Genomic DNA, 13864 nt, shown 5'->3' with positions numbered 1-13864 from the left:
TGGGGTTTTCCAGGCACCATTACTAGTCAGTCTAATTAGATCCTTTGGCAGTTTTCAGTGAGAGACTTTACCCAGGAGAGTGAAGCGGAAGTGAAACAGAGGAAAGGAGTTGAGGGAAGCCATGAGGCAGCAGATGCAGTGACACACTCAGCACTGGGAGCAGCAGGTCAGCAGCCCCGGGAGTACCAGCTAAAACTCCGTGGGAAGAAGTATCAGGACAGTGTCCAGAGTCAGGAGGAGGACGGCACCAGGATCGCTGCTGGGACCCGGGAGCAGCTGTGAGCTGACAGGACACGGGGCCACTCATCTGTTTGAGGAGGTCCCTGTACTTCCCCCTTCTCCATCTACCTTAAATAAATCTTTCCATAAAACGTTGTTTCTTTTCCTCACAATCTAATTCCACCCCCATTCATCATGTGTTTTGCAAGACTGCCAGCTTATTAGACTCACCAGAGTGACTTGGAAAGTTTAGGAAACGCTTCCTTCGCACTTAAGACTTTTACAGTGTAAAGCCCTCCAGGATCTTGGCTCTTGTCTCTAGAAGCATCTGAGCAGAGCTGTTCTTCCTCACAAGAACTGTGAGGCCTTTGTAATAGTACTGGGCACCTTTCTCTCAAAGCAACGATGTGAACACAGGTGATTTTTCTTAATAACTAGCAGCAATCCAACTGCAGGGAAGTCTCATGACTCTATGCCTTTGTATTTACTGCTCCAGGTGCCTGCAATGGCCAGAAAAAGGGAGTTGTCACTTTAAATGTTTGTAGTCTTACTGCTCAAAGTGTCAATGAAGACTTCTCTGCCACCCTCCCTCTCCTTTACTGCCTCCAGTAGACAGGTCTTCTCTGTCTGTTCTCTGACACCTGTACAAAATTATCATTGTTTTAAAATCTGTTGAATTTCCATTCTCTCTCCTTAGACTGAGCAACTAGGACTAAGATTCTAACTAGTGCATTCCTATATGGCCCTGTGTATGGAGGACATAGAAGGTCTGCAAGAAATTAACACATTCATTGAAGAAAAGCTTGTCCTGTTTATGGGAAGCCTCAGTGAGCTGCAGTGGAAAGAAAGCTAGAGTCAAGCTTTAGATCTGGCTCTAGTTTATTTGCATAACCACAAAGTATCTCAATCTCTACCTGATTTTCCACCTCTGAAATGTGGTCAGATGTTTAAGGGTTCAGCCCAGTAACTTCTGTGGTCCTTGCTATGCCATGAATTCATTTCAGGACTGGGCTGGGACTTGCTCCTACTGACACCTCATCCTCACTGCACCTGTGGCCAGTGTGAAGCTGCCACTGCCTCGGTTGTTACACATGACACATCTGATTCTAGAGTTCATGCCTGTGACTCTGTTTGTTCTTGCTGATTTTGTGGAATGGAGAAGGGATTCGTGATTTCATATTACACAGGAACCTTTTCTACATAGTCAAGGTAGGCTTCAAGATGTAAATAACATAGATTATATCAATCTGAAGGAAGATTCACATGATGTTTTAATTTCAAATATATAAAACTATGTTCAGTAAAGAAAGCTTTGAGAGGCAAAAACTTTCAGGCTACCATTTTCAAGGAAGTTTGTTATCTACTTTCATGCATTTCAAATTCAAAGACAAGAGGGGACAGTATGAAAATCTGCTTTTATTGAACATGCATGTATACCAAATGTAAAATTAGTTGAGCTGACATATCCAGTTAGATAAAACTCTCTAAATAGATTATATAAAATAGAAGATTAGCAACCATCATTTCTCATAGTCTTCTCATCTATAATAAAAGACTTTTGCCTTTGGCATAACTTTGATATTGTTGGAAAATATGTTTGATACTTGACAGTAATATTATGAAATAGAAAATGGAAAAATATGAAATATATCTATATACTAAAAAAATATTTTTTAAACAACAAATTCATACTTATTTGCTTGTTCTTGACAAGGAACAAATTTAGCAAAACAAATATCTAAAATGTATAATTTATACCCAGTCATCACATGTATTTTTTAGGAACCAGCCTTCTGGCAAGAAGGAAAGATACATGAGTCTTCCCAGACACTCCACCAGGAATTACTCATGAGTCAGAATTTGACTAAAGTCCGCTGACATTTCCCTGACACATTTGTTCTCCACCCTTACAATCACAGGCCATTATTTTAGAGATTGAGAACCATTCCTAACTCATAACTAGTTATCATAACTAGTCCCTTGTTGTCTTGCCCCATGCGTCCATTTACCTACATGTTTTTGGGAGTTGTCTCTCTGAGCCCCAAGTCTCTATTGCCTGTTCATAAAGTCTAAACTTGGTCTACACAAGACTTGCTCCATCTGATCACTCTCTCCCAGCACCTCTGCTCACTGCCTCTGCTCTGCTCTGGCCTCTTGCACTTGCCCAAATGCCCCCATGCAGTTTTGGGCTTCCAGTTCCAGAATAAGAAAGTACCTCACTCTTTTGGGCCAGGCTTGGTGGGGGCAGTTCTCATGCCTTTGCTCATGCTGTCCCCAATGTGTAAAATACCTTACCCCAAATTTGTACTTTTGGAAAACACTCCCATTTTTCAAGTCTCAGTACAATCCCTATAATTTTGGCCATATCAGTGAAAATGAACCACTTCTTTCTCTGTGCCTTCAGTCAGCTCTATTGCAGAAAGCCTTACTGTGTCCTTCTGTGCTCATGAGACCATCAGCTTTGAGGAAAAAGGTCCATGTCCCATTCATCTTTTCACCCTCAGCACTTGCATTGCTTCATCTTAGCCCTGGCTAGTCCTGTTCAACCTTTAGCTAGGTATGGCAAAGAACATATAAACAACCAAAAACTGCATCAGTCGCTACTGGATTATCATTTCACAAGTTAGAGTAAAAATTTGTAGGATTTTAAGGATGAATTTTACCTAATTAAGCCCAGAGCAATTCACTAGAGACATTAATGGCTCAGGGTTTCTTCCATAACCACAATCAAGGATGTATGCTTCTTCTTCTTCCCTGTTAAACAACCAATCAAACTGAGCACAACAAAATAAAAACTCTCCTTTTCTCCTAAGAAGGTCAACAACTCCAGGGAATAAGACCTTCCTTCCCGTTCCCTTTTCCCAAAAGTAACAGGACACATCAGTATGATGAGATCCCCTCTTTCTGTTTCTCTGCCTGATGCTGGCACTGCCTCCTTCACACACATTTCTCTGATCCTTCAGGAAGAGTTCTTCTAGTTGTTTTCCCATAGCACTGTGTATACTCTAATATAGGTAGTTCACAAACATGAATTCTAGACCATGAAATTGTAACAGGTCAATGTCTGGCACATAACAAGCACATAAATGAAAGATGCATTGAATCTTGCTTTGAGGATATGAAGTGATTCAAGACTAATTAGGTTAATTTCAACCTTAAATACTTCCCTTAGCTTTTAATGAGAGATCATGATCTTTGAACACAGATTTAACAATACACAGTGATTTTTTTGCTACCTACAATACTTAAGTCTGAAGAAAGGTGTAAATTATTCATGAGGACAACCATATATTTAAATTAGTTTATTTATAAACAATTGCTACATAAGTAATATACAGTAAGTGAAAAACCACTAATACAATGAAGTTCTCATAGTGGTTGTTTTTATGTATACACACTAAGAATAACTTTAAGTGGTTGGAATAGGCCCATAGAACACTTTATTCTGTGGTGTTGTCATTTCATGTTTTAAGTATTGAACACATTTAAATGATTAAATACAAAGTTTAGTTACTATTTAACTGAATTTGTTGTTGGGTAAATTAGTGGTGATAAAACATCAAATATACTAAAATTTACTCTTAAATTTGTTCTGATTGGATCATTGAGTTACCAACCCTGCCCTCCTCATACCGCTCATTATGTGACTCATTATTTTCTGATTCTTGATAGTTTATAGGCTTGTAGCTTAGTTTTTAGAATTTGGTGATTTTGCAAAAGTACTTGCACACTTGCTTTAACATTGCTGCATCTCAACTCTGACATTAAAACAGCCTCTGTGTAATCAACTTACACACCTGGTAGTATTAAGACACTTAAAAATGACTTCTAACAGCTATTTCCCTTAGTCTTACTTGCTTGGGTTTTTATATATTGCTGAAGCATCATTCTTTTAAGGATGTAAACTACACTGACTTGGTAATGAAATGGAGAAACCTAACTAGAAGACAAATGCCAGGGCTTTTAAAAATTATACAGTACATTAGTAAGTGCTTTAAAATTAAACCATCCAATGACATACATGCAAGTTACACTATAAATGCAAAAAAATGGATTGAATGTGCTTTTATGTTCACCTCCACCAATACTCTATACTAACTACACTGTTATGACAATAAAGCAATTAAGAACGAACGATTTGTTAGTCTGAGTACATGTCTCAATACCTGTACTCAGTCTCAGTACATGGGTCCGAGTACATGTACTCAATACATCTGTGTATTTAACTGGCACATACACTCTCCAAGTACCCAACTTACTTCAATCCTATGTCCATTTTCCTCTCAGAGTGGTTTAAAGTAACTACAGTGACACATAAAAGGGAAAACAAATGAATGCCAGGCTTCCTATTAAGTAAAGTCAAATCAAAACTATAGTATTATTAGCTATTTCTGCAGGAAAACATATTTCTATAGTTCTGGTCAGTTATTTTATCATTAAACCTTAACTTTGCCAATATTGTTTCAAGAAATGAAATTATTCTTGACTTATTAGAAATTATATATAAGACACAAAGAAAATGTGATTTTTTTGGCCAATCATCAAACATGCTTTCATCTGAATAAGGGAAATTATTTTAGTGTAACATAAAATTTTCAATGAAACAACATAAATTTACAATAGCTAGGGGTCTCATTCAACAAATTTTCCAATCTTCTAATTCAGGCTTAACAGAGAAGAACAATGATTATAGGAGAAAAAGAATAGCAAATAATCTCTGTGGCCATCACCTTACAGGCTGGTTTTCTTATAACGGTGAATTCTAGCACAAGCCATCATGTTTCCAAGACTCACGATGCCTGGGAATGGAACTGCCTGGAAAGAATTAGAAAGCCTCCATCCTTGGGCTTACATGGTAAGCACTTTGTGTCATTCTTAATCACATTTTTATCCAGCACACATTATTACAGGTCACATTTTTCTCGATAATGCTTATACTGATTTGTGCTATATAAATATAAACATTTCTATACAGAGAATCCATACACTGACACAGGAGTATGAAGTTAGCCAGCCATCCATAAACAGAATGGAATAAAAATTGCAGGAAGAGTAGTATATGATGTCAAGCCCAGACAGAATATAGATGCCAATCCCAAGACTGCAGAAGCAAGGACACTTCTCTGATCACGAATAATTATCTTCACATTCTCACAAAACTGGAAAATAAAATTTAAGAATATTAGAAAAGGCTAAACCTAAGAAGAATCATACATACCAAACAGTAGAGCACAACTTTTCCAGCTATCCCCTGTCACCAGAAGAACTAGAATTTCTCTCACAACTTAGGGAAGAATTTAAGTTGTTAACAGTTCGGTTTCCTGATTCCACATCCCATAGTGGCTGAAATAATACTTTAGGCACTTGCCCTTGTAAATGAAGAACATTTACAGAAAACTACAGAGACTATAACCACATAAAAGTTATTAAAGATTAAAGGTTTAAAACAACATTAAATTGCCTCTCGATAACAATAACATATTCAAAAGTAAAACAATCTTGAGCAAATAGAATTTAGCCCATCATTATTGGTGAATTTGATTCCTACACCTCACCATTCTAAAATTTGGTAATACTTCTAATGATAAATTTCTGATAAGCCTAAAATCTAAAGGCATCAAAAGTCTAATTTTATTGTCATATCCTGCCAAAATAGTCACAATCAGTTGAAATTGAAAATTGGCTGCTGGAGATAAAGATAAATGAGATCTTTACCCGCTGAAGAATGCATTCTTCTGAGATATGTATTTTTTTTCTTAGAAAACTAATTTTTCTCAGAAGTATTGCCTGGATCACTCTTAATTAGTTAACCTGTCCAGACTACCTTTTTCTCCTCCATGCAAATATTGAGGTTGTTGTGAGGATCAAATGAGATCTATTTAGCAAAAGTACTCTGCTTTCATCTGCATGCTGTATAAATGTAAGGTATTACAATGATTATTTTCACTGCTAGATCTTGACAGTTATCTCTACCTCATCACTGTTGGGGCAGAATTTAGCAATTAATTGCTCCATTTTGATAAGAGTTTCCTACTTGTTCTCAGCTAGTGAAGAATCTGCCTGCAATGCATTAGACCCCGGTTTGATCCCAGGGTTGGGAAGATCCCCTAGAGAAGAAAATGGCAACCCACTCCAGTATTCTCACCTGAAAATCCCATGCACAGAGAAGCCTGATGGGCTACAGTTCATGGGGTCACAAAGAGTTGGGGATACAACTGAACAACTAAGAACTTGGCTTTAAGCTCCTTTTCTAGATGGCACTGTATATGCTTTTAGGGTCTTCTCTTTGATTTCTTTCATCAGTGTCCAGATGTAGCTCTGGACAGCCACGTTTCCAAATTCTTAATGGATAGAATGAAAGTGAAAGTGTTAGTTGCTCAGTGTGTCCTGCTCTTTGCAACCCCATGGACTGTAGCCCACGGGTTCCTCTGTCCATGGAATTCTCCAGGCAAGAATACTGGAGTGGGTAAGCATTCCCTTTATCTTCCTGACCCAGGGATCGAACCCAGGTCTCCTGCATTGCAGAAAAAAGTCCAATATATTTTAACACACAACCTTCACTGCAAGGCTGTCTCTGTCAATACTTTTATACAGTATCTCAACAAATATAAAATTTCCAGCTGGTTATCTATATATCATTCTTTTTGTGTGTCAAACATATGATTTGTCTCTTTCTACTAAACTAACAAGATACTGAGTAACAAATACATAATTTTCAAGTGATGAGGAGATAAGGATCAAACTGAATAAAGTTTTCAGGATAGTAAAAAAAGCTGTTTGGCAAATAATGGGGAAATATACATTTAGGTGGGCTTCCCAGGTGGCACAGCAGTAAAGACTCCTCCTGCCATGCAGGAGATGTAGGAGACATGTGTTCAATCCCTGGGTTGGCAACCCACTCCAGTAGTCTTTCCTGGAAAATTCTATGGACATAGGAGCCTGGAGAGCTACAGTCTGTGGGGTCACAAAGTGTTGGACACAACTGAAAACATACACACACATACATTTAGGTAAATAAGAATACTGTCTTGATATAGTCATTCTTCTTTTACCTTTTTCCCAATAATATTTAATTTAGACCAACACAGAATCATTGTGGACTTTCTTTCCCCCATAAGAGGATCATCTCATTTCTAATGTCCTGTCCAGGAGGCACCTCTGGGTTGCTCCATGGTAGGAAATGCCCTCTAGTTCTAGCTTAATGTTAAGAAGCCTGTAGGGGCACCTTGGAGCAACAAATCCCTGCAAATTAAAAGGGGGTACAGGTATTCATTTTAGCAATGCAAAGTAATACCTGCAAAGAAAAAAAAAGCATAAGAAATAATAATAGTTACTAATTAAAGGGCTTTATAGCTTATGAAATACTGAAATTATTATAAAATGGTTTAATTTTGCATTTTCTAAGCTTGTATAAAAAAAAATCACTGCCAAAGGGAAAAAAAAAGATTCTCTTCCAGTTCACTTTCATATTAACTGTAGTGTTTTCATGAGGGAAAGTGCTCTTGAGACATTTTATAAACACAAATTTAAGTGAGACATGTTAAGCTGATGATAGTTGTATATATGGAGAACTCAACAACCAGTCCCAGAATCAAGTCAGTCCTTATGTTTCTAGAAAATAAAAGCCAGTCCTCCTTCAGTACTAATGACCTACTTCTCTCAGGGCATGTTCAAAAACAGTCCTTAGAATTGGAAAATTTGGGATGGGGATTTTTTTTTCCCCCTAGGAAATCTACTGTGTGGCCAAATTGTTTGTTAGACCATTCAAAATGAAGACAAAAACTCAGTTTCACAAGAGGTGCTACGCAGCAACAGCAATTAAAGCACTTCTCTACCTCTATAAAACCTTAAAAAGTTTCCAAAGAGGAAAAACTGTTCCAACTAGTTATTTATGCAGACTAAATATTTTACTACCTTAAAAAAGCACTTGTACTATTTTTTTGTAAAAATATATAATACAGTGTTATATGTATTCCATGAAAGGGTAGCTCCTAATTATGGGAGGGAAATACTGTTTTTCCTTAGAGAAATGACTTGCTTCGGTCCTAAGTAAATCTGACGTGTTTCCTTTTGAACACTTTTGGAGCCAGTGTTTGTAAATGTGGTGAAGCTCATTTCTAAATAGGCCTGGACTGAAGCTGTGATTCTTGAATCACTGCACAGTGCTGTAGCTGTATTTTTATTTTACTTAGAATTCCTAGATTGAGTCTGTTACGGCTTTATAAATATTCTGTAAGGAGTTTCATATATGGATGTAAACAAGCACTATACTTTCATGCTCTGCTAAAGAGGAAAGATTTTCCCATGCGGGTCAAAAAATTAAGATGTGGAAAAATAAAAAAACTGGTTACATGGACTTAGACTCTTTTGGTCCCAACATATCTAAACATGAAGAGTATAAATGAAATGTATTATGTGATTGCCCAGATTTTCATTGTAAAGGATGCACACTAACAGCACCTCTTTAGCAACTGCAGAGAAGGTTAAGACTTCCAACTGCAAATGAAATTGCAGGCTTAAAATGTGAATTTTATAAGTTAAGAGGTATCAAAAGGCAATAAAAAATCCACTATTTTTTCCTTTGGCTTTGTAGCTAATTTAATCATCTTAAATTCTAACAGTTCCCCCTACCCCTTTTTTTAAAGTACCCATAAAATTACCTTCCAACAGTTAATGACTCTTAAGGAAAACCAATTGTTTTAATCTCTGGGGAACTCTGAAACACTCCAACCCAACTGTGGGGCTAGTGGATATAGGATGCTTAACAATGGGGAAGTCTAAATGGGGATTAAAGCCAGCATAAAAGAAATGCAGAATACCAAGGAGAAGATTTCCCTTAAGATCAGCCACAGGAGTAAGAGACCTACCAGGGAGGTCTTCTTAATGGATATTTTGGCAGTTTATAAGCAAAGAGAATTCTCTCTCTGCAGCTCATAGGGAAAACGGGCATGCTTCCTTGTTTTAAAGGCACAACAACTTGTACTAGACAGTGTTATAGATTAAATATAAACTCTGGACACCTTCCTTCCAACTGCCAATTCTTGGGTAAAGTTGCAAGCATACGGCGACAGATTTTCTGTGACCCTCCCAGTCACTCGCCCTTGTCATTTCAACTACGCTGGGTGGACACCCTGATGACTTCTGCAGCAATAACTGGGCAGCTCTCTGGCGTTGCTGGCAGCGGTACTGCGTTGCCACACTCGTGCGCCGTGCATTTCGAGATACCCTGCAAGGCACATTGCCATTTATTTATTTACTTCGCTTTCCTGAGGAACACCAGAAGCTTCGTTACTAAATCTAGAACCCAATCCCTGCTCCCAGGGGTGAGGAAAGTTTAGGGAAGGGAGGGAGTGTCCCCACCGAGCCCACCGGGGTTAGAGTCACACGTGGTACCTTGTCGGCCTGGGGGCTAATCGCGGTGCCGAACCTGCAGTAGGTGACGAAATGCTCGCAGTTGTTCCAAAGCAGGCTGTAGGGAGTTATGCCCAGCAGCTTCTCTGCCCTCTGCGCCACCTCTTCGTTGAGCAGCGCCTTCTTCTTGAGGGACCTGTCCAGGTGATTGACCAGGATCTCGGCTCCGTAGGCGAAGTCTTCCACGGTGTCCACGCGGATGCTGGCCACCCTGCCAATGACGCCTAGGATGAGACGCTTGTTGGAGACCACTTTCTGCGTGAGCCCTTTGTCGTCAGTCAGGGCCAACAGGATATCGGGCATCATGTGGGCGACACGGTTGTCGCCCAGGTAGATGCCATAGTGCGTCAGGTGGGTCCGAGGCACCTCCAGCACGTCGCCGCGGAGAAAAGAGTTGATCTCATATAAAGTGTTCCCCGCCTTGTCTTCACCCGGGGCGCCCGAACTGAAGAACTTGAAGTTGGAGATGAAGAGGAGCTTCTCCAGCACGAGCGACACGGCCTCCAGCATTGGGTTTTTCATCCTGTAGGGAAGAGAGAGTCTTGTGGCGAGGGCACCGCCGTTCTCCGCACTAGCCGCGCGGAGCCGGGCAAGTTGCGCTGGCCGAACAGGGGCGCTGCGCCGCTGCTCACCTGCAAGCCGGCCGGCCAGTGCCGCGGGACATGTCACCTGCGGAGGAGGGAGGGAGAGAAAAAGAAGAAGGCGAGAAGCCTGGAGATCCGCTCGGCTTGGCCGCACCGCACGGGGGACTGAGGAGGATGCGGAGCTGGCCGCGGCTGACCGCGGGGACAGCGGAACCTGCCCTACAAGCTGGATGCTATGTATATAAAGCGCACCTGGAGGCCCGGCCGGGGCGCAGGGCCGCACGCGGTGCTCGCGACGGAGCCTTTGCCGATGTATTTATCGCCGTCGAGGGGGCGGGGCCGAATGCCGTCACAGACCCGGCGAGAGAGCTGATTGGGACCGGCGAAGAGCGCGCTCGCTCAGGGGCGGCGCCAGCCCTCAGGCCCCGTGGAAAGGGCGGGCCGCTTCTGGGCTTCGAGGGTCTGCCTAGCCACCCCTTCCAGTGCGGGCTCCTGTTTGAAATCCATTCCGTAGCACTTCCGCCTCTCAGCGGCCGGCTTTGGAAAGTAGAGGCCGCATAATAGATCTTGCACCTGCTAGATTGGGGAGCGTTTTGGGTACCTCTGGGGCGTTTTTGGTGGAGAGTCGCCTTGGGCGAGATTTCTGAGTAGAGCCACCTCTCTCCAAAAGGTTGGATACTCGGAGACGTCGGCTTCCTAAAGTATCTGCATTTACTCTGAGAAGTGTGCGCGCCTCGAAAGCCTCCAGATTCCTTCCTAAACTCCGCATAGCAGTGGTCTGCACATCGCGCACTCTTCTCCCCTTTAAATGCCCCTCGCTGTCCGCTGGCGCGCGGGTGGGAAGCGACCCCGCGAGTGATCGGAACCCGAGGCGCCTCCGCGGTCCGTGGCGCCAGGGTCCATTGAGCGCACGGGTCAGCAAGTAAAACGACGAAGCGCCCAACATTCTCCTAGAAAACCGAATTAATTATTCCAGCTTCAGAGTCTCATGGATCCAGCTTCTTCGATTCATTCACCGAAACTTCACCTCTTACAGCGCAGCCCCCCGGACGTGACCCAGCGAGGGGCGCTGCTCTCAGGACCTGCGCGCCCTGAGCCCGCGCACAGCGAGGCGGTTCCTGGGCGCACGCGCGCCAGGGCGCCGCGGTTGCCGAGTACGCGCCAGTCTCCACACACCGAGTCCCGACCCATCGCCGAGTTCCGTGCTCACGCATTATGTAAATACTTAAATTCCTCGGACAAAGGCCACAATGGAGGGAGCCTCGTTTGGCTCCACAAAGCCGCCCCGAACGGAGCTAACAGGTTCTGGCAGCTAACAAATTCTCCGCTTGCCTGGGGAAGGGCGCTCCCAGCGGGTGATGGATGAAGGGAAATCCGTTTTACCTGGAAGACAGAGGGGAATGGAGACGAGACGGGGAGGAGGCCGGCTCCCCATTATCCTCCCAGACCAAGCCTTCGCTCTCACTCCTCTACCGTCAGCGCTCTGCCCCAGACGTCCGGCTTGCTGGTGACTTTTGTTCATTTCACAAACTATTTCGAATCACATTTTAGTCCCAGCAAAAAGAAGAAAACTCAATTTCCCACAAAAAAAAAAAAAAAAAATCGAAAAAGGAAGGTGGTTAGAGGGGAGAGGCAGTGGATGAGGAAATTTTAATATATTATTTCCCCATTCTTAGCCCCAAATTTAAAGAAAAGTGCGGTTAGCGGGTAGCTTAATCAAACTCCTGGACACACAGGCGCTAGTTAACTTCCAGCAGCACATCAGCTCCCGAAGTCTGCAACTCTGGGATGTCTGTGGACATTTTTAGCAGTCCGATCCAGACCTTGGCGTACACGTTAACTGTAGACCCGGCTCTGGTCTCGCCGCTGTGGTCCAGTTCTGGGAAAGCACGGATACTGGAGCCTCCAGGGTCAAGAGCCAAACGGCCCGGGGAGATCAAAAGGGACTTGGTAATTAGCGATTTCCGTCTCTAGTGGTCACTAACCCGATTTAAAACGCTAAGGCAGTCTGCACCCGGCGAATTTACTGGAGACAAAATCAAGGAGAACTTCCTCACGGCAGGCAGTTTCACTCTTTCAGAGAGAGGGGGGAAAAATTTTTTTTAAGGAAAAATCACCTATAGACATAGTCGCATCCCCAGGGCGTTTTGTGAGTCAGGCAGCGCCAAGCCGATTTGCATTTGATTTCTCTCTTTCCCAGAAAGGTTAATTTTTGGACCGCCGCCTCTGAAAAGGGAGTCACTTAACGAAAGAAAAAAGAGCGAGAGATAAGAGTGATATGAAGCAGAATACGTTGCTCAAGATGTAGGCGCTCTGCTGGCTTGGGCAATGAATGGTGAGCGAGTGTCCATAGTTTCTTGAAGGTTATTTTTTGCTTGGTTAACTCCCTGTTTATAAGCCAGATTGTTATGCTGTTGAATAAATTTATTTTTCTCAATGGAACTGCCCCAGAGTTGCCCTCTCCGCCTGCCTTGCCTGCCGGGAATTTGACTGCGGGAACCTGTAGGAGACAGTGAAACGTCTTCATGTGTCCGTGTTTGAAGTCTCTTCAGACCTATCGAGCAAGGAAGCGTTAGCGACGACTAGGCTGCTTTTCCACTGAGAGAATGAGCTCTTGTTGGCTGAACAAAACTTTCCTTACAACCACAGTAGGCAACATTCTCAGAGTACCAATATAAGTAAGCCTGCCTCCCTAAATCAGTCAAACTAAGGGAACACAATTGCTATTAGAAGGAAAGGCCCACCCAAGAGCAATCTAACATCAGAACATTTTCCTAAACCAGAAGCGGTCATTCATTCGTAAAGGGGAGAATTCAACTTGCTAGAGAGACTCCTAGTTTCCCAGTTGTAGGAAAGGTGGCTGCATTCAACTAGTTTGGTGCAAACGCCTTAAAAGCATTCAAAGCTGGGTCGCCCGGTCTGGTGAGGGGATTGTGAAAGCGCGCTGGCTTTCCAGGACAACATGATGATGTCAAAGAACTATAAATTCTCGCCTCGCTGCTCCTTTCTACCTTCCCACGGAAAGAGCCAAGTCAAAAGACAGCCACAGCATCCACTCAGGCCGGCGTCTCTGTCTCCCAGTGCGTCAGACCACGATTCCACGGGGCTTCTGCATAAAGGAAGCTGGAATCCGGGCTCCAAGAGCCCACCTAACTTTTAGGCTTCACCTTCAGGCCCTGGATCCCACCGCGGGTCCCAAGAGAAAGAGGTCCCGTTCTCCGTTGTCCGGGGAAAAGATGGGAGTCCCGCAGAAGCCCGGAAGCTAAGGGATTTCCTATCCGCAGACTTTTTACCTCTGGAGAGCCTCTTTCTCAGAAGTCTTTGTAGTGGAGGATTGGATCACAGAATCTTGTGCTTCCTCTGTGCTAGGAACTGAGTTAATAAGCATTTTCTCACTTAGTCCTCCTAACCCGTTGAGTGTTGTCTCCGTTTTACACAGGAAGAAACTGAGGTTATAACTCACTCTCTGTGACGTGTGTTAGTGTGGATCAGGACTGAACCACAGCTTCTTTGCTCCCAGGTCCACCACCATTGAGGAAGGTCTGACTTCCCATCAGTTCACCCACCTATCACCCTTATCACCCAGTTCCTACCATATGCCCAGCTCTGTTCCCAGTCCTGGAATTTCAATTAAATACCCAACCTAAATT

At 42.9% G+C, this 13864-nt stretch overlaps 1 protein-coding gene across 5 annotated transcripts in view; it reads right to left on the bottom strand.

Annotated features, from left to right (window-relative positions):
• Window positions 1-3506: 3506 nt before the first annotated feature.
• LRAT (lecithin retinol acyltransferase) overlaps window positions 3507-13864 on the bottom strand; it is a 151100-nt gene continuing 140742 nt past the window's right edge. Inside the window, exons 1-4 of one of the 5 annotated variants that reach the window (XM_044930585.2) lie at window positions 10263-13721; window positions 9647-10153; window positions 9240-9445; window positions 5235-5378 (exon numbers count right to left, since the gene is read on the bottom strand). In XM_044930585.2, the coding sequence (XP_044786520.1) occupies window positions 5371-5378; window positions 9240-9445; window positions 9647-10153; window positions 10263-10294 (753 nt within the window). In that variant the 5' untranslated portion in view covers window positions 10295-13721 and the 3' untranslated portion in view covers window positions 5235-5370. Of the gene's footprint in view, window positions 5379-9239; window positions 9446-9612; window positions 10154-10262; window positions 13722-13864 lie in introns of those variants that run through there. The other 4 variants (XM_044930581.2, XM_044930583.2, XM_045163177.1 and 1 more) reach the window with 4 other exon arrangements.

Source organism: Bubalus bubalis, chromosome 17 (genome assembly GCF_019923935.1).
Source record: "Bubalus bubalis isolate 160015118507 breed Murrah chromosome 17, NDDB_SH_1, whole genome shotgun sequence".
NCBI lineage: Eukaryota > Metazoa > Chordata > Mammalia > Artiodactyla > Bovidae > Bubalus > Bubalus bubalis.
Note: the sequence above shows the minus strand (reverse complement) of the source record. Positions and strands in the feature narration are given on the sequence as shown.